This window comes from Myotis brandtii, unplaced genomic scaffold (assembly GCF_000412655.1).
Source record: "Myotis brandtii unplaced genomic scaffold, ASM41265v1 scaffold158, whole genome shotgun sequence".
Lineage (NCBI taxonomy): Eukaryota > Metazoa > Chordata > Mammalia > Chiroptera > Vespertilionidae > Myotis > Myotis brandtii.
In genome coordinates, this window is record NW_005355753.1 from 2043816 (window position 1) to 2046962 (window position 3147).

At 56.9% G+C, this 3147-nt stretch overlaps 1 protein-coding gene across 1 annotated transcript in view; it reads right to left on the reverse strand.

Annotated features, from left to right (window-relative positions):
• The window catches only part of PRKCB (protein kinase C, beta), a gene marked incomplete at its 5' end in the record, with an annotated part of 187455 nt that overhangs the window by 124723 nt on the left and 59585 nt on the right, over positions 1-3147 (reverse strand). Inside the window, one exon of the mRNA XM_005862048.1 lies at positions 104-215. Within this exon, the coding sequence (XP_005862110.1) occupies positions 104-215 (112 nt within the window). The remainder of the gene's footprint in view (positions 1-103; positions 216-3147) is intronic.

Consider the following 3147-nt stretch of genomic DNA (forward strand, 5'->3'; position numbering starts at 1 on the left):
GAGGCCAAGGCTTCCCATTGGTGCAGATAAGCAGGAGCCCTGACAGGACTCGCCCGGAAGTGCTGCCAGCCAGCAGGTGGAGCCTCTGAGCCTGGGTACTTACTGTCACATTTCATCCCCTGGTGGATGAGTCCGTACAGCAGCGACCCGCAGTGGTCACAGAAGGTGGGGCTGGAGTAGGTGTGGATCTTGAACTTGTGCTTGCTCCGAGGGTCCTAGGCCAAGAGAAGACGAGAGGCCGCGTCAGCGCATGCGTCCCTCTGCAGGGTCCCTGGAGAGCCCGCCCCACTCCTCACGCCTGTCAGGACCTTCGCTGGAGCCTGGGCCAGACGTGGTGCCTGGTAACCAGTGGCCGAAGGGGCCAAGGAGGGAGGAGCCGGGCTCCCCGGTGAGTCGCAGCACACTCGCTGTGCCTGCCTGCGGGCCTCCGTCGGAGCACCCAGCCTGCTGTCCCTGCCTGCAGCAAGGGCTCCGGGACAGCAGGCACAGTGCACACGGCAGGCAGACCGTGCACTCGCTCCGCGCTCCCTCCACCTCTCAGCAAGCCTCTGGTGCAGTGGTTCCCAACGGAGGCACACGCCCCACAGGGGCAATTTAACCTTTAAGGGGGGCAATTCGAGAATGAGTTATTAACAATGCATTTTCTGCATTTCTTATGGTTCTGGGGGCCTCATATACAGTATATAATGTACTAGAGGTCCGATGCACGAAATTCGTGCAAGGGGCTCGGCCCTCGCGGCCCTGGCTTCATCCAGAAGGTCGTTCGGCTGTCCAGTTTAATTAGCATATTACGCTTTTATTATTATAGATATACTGACACATTTATGCATTTCAGTTCTCTATTATACGTCTTGAAATGTTATTTGCTATTTTTTCATATCACTTCATATTATATTTTTAACAATTTCTTAGTGATCTCTTCCTCAGTACTTCAACTGTCCTTTCGTTCTTTTATTTTTCTCTTTCATGGGTGCCATGTTCTTTGGAAGCTTGTTTAGACCAAGATAATGGCTTTTAGGCTTCCTCCATGTGAATAGGAGCTCACTTTTTGAAGAATAAGAATTCTATGTCACCGGGGGAGTTTTGTTTGGGGGGGGGGGGCATCAGGATTTTAGAGATGCTTAGGTGGGGCGTGGCCAAAAGAAGGTTGGGAACTACTATCTGGGATGAGGCCCTCTGCTAGGACCTCATCACCTGCAGAACAGAGTTCAAGGTCCAATAAAGAGTCCGCAGGCTGTGGCGGAGACTGCCGGGTTCCCACCAACACCCGCTCTTCCCTTTTAATAACAGAATCCTGGAGTTACAGCAGAGCACAGCCGCCCGTAAGAGACCGCATTTCCCAGCCTCCCTTGCAGCTGGTGGGCCGGTGTGACTGAGTTCCAGCCAATGGGACATGCGCGCTGCGGCATCAGCTCCCTTAAAAGAGAGGTGTATAAACACCCCGGCCCTTGGGGCCCCTTTCCCCTTCACACCAGCTGGAAGATGGTGAGAACTGGAAGTGACCACTCTAGACTCAAACTTGGACCAGGTGTCGAGCGGATAAAACCATCCTCACTAGCCTTGGACTTTGTCCCTTGGGACAGACACCTGAGAAAAAACCTACCTTCTATCTTCAGTCACTGTATCTAAGGGCTACTTGTTACAGCCGCTTACCCAGCTCCCTAGCTGACAGACTGCGAGCATCATGACGGAATGTGCTCTCCGTTATATCCCAGGGCATATGTTGCATTTGGCATAGAGGAGGAGCTCGATAAATATTTAAAGAGCGAGAGTTCACAGTTGTTGAGCTTTGACTCATGCCTGGAGCTATTTTCAGGGACAACCGGCCATGAACGTACTTAATCGTCTAACACCCCTATGAAGTACGTTCCAGTTACTACCCCACCCCCTTTACAGGCGAGGAACCGGAGAGAGCGGAGGTGCAGGGCCCTGCCCAGGGCTCCACGTGGCTGCCACGGCTGAGCTGGAGAGCTGTGGTGGCAGCTGCGGGCTGAGACCAGCCCCGACCACTGAGAGCCCTGCAAATGCACGCGCTGCCTAAGAAAACGACAACGACGCGGGGAGAGCTGTGCAGACACACGAGAGCCGGCCAGGAGGAAGGAGCCAATCAGCAAGCAGCCGGGGAAGTTCCTTTACGGTCCACGCGGAGGCTGTTGGAGGCTCCTCCTCCCTCGTCCCCTGCCTTAGCTTTCAGGGGGACTCAGACTTGCGAGTGCCCACTCCACCCCCGACCCCACAGTCCCTCAGACACTAGACCGAGCAGGGCATGCCCCCCGCCTCTCCCACCTGGAGAGCTCAGAAGACAGCCACACGGTCCCCAGGACCCGCGATCCTCAGGACAGCCCTGAGGGAGCCCGCCCGTGCCTGTCCCTACGGTGCCACCTCCGAGGTGGACGCGTTTGCACCTGGAGGCCCCACTCCCTGGACACAGGCGACTGGCAGACAGGTGATGTTTGGCTCCAATGGCTCCCATGGCTAGTGGCTGGGATGCAGGTGGCCAGGAGACAGGCAGCCCCAGGCTGAGGTGGGCTCCAAGGAAGAGAGAGGAGCAAGGACAAAGGTCACGTGACCTCGGATGGGGCCTGGTTCCAGTCCCCTGGGGACCTGCCCTACAATTCCACCTGATGCCCCCGTGGCCTCTACACATCCTCCTTCGTGCGTCAGGGACCCGGGTGGGTAGCCACTACCTGCAACACTGCAACAGGGCGGAGGGCTGGGAGCTACAGCCCTAGGGTTCAGGCACTGCCCACTGACCAAGCAGAGGAACAAGGGTGGCTGTGCTGGGAGCTAACCCTCTCATTGCCGGTCATAGCGAGGTGAGGTGGTGAGGGGCCAGCAGGGGGAGAGGGTGGGGGGAAGGCATGAAGGGGAGGCTCATGGGTCCAGTGGCTACTTACCAATTGGTGAAAAGTATGTCAGTATTTTCACAACTGGCACCCTATGCAAGTGGGATGGGTTAAAGGTCAGCTCTGTCTTTAACCAAAACACTTCCCTTCCCAGCTCGGAGGATCCTGCTGACCTGCCCTGGGGTCCAGGGAGCTCGAGTCAGAACGCTCCCTACGTCTTGTTTGATCCCATTCAAAGGTGCAGCGCCCACCTCCATCCCTCCCGCATCCTGTTCTGCAGTCAGGTCCCCCCCCCCCCCCC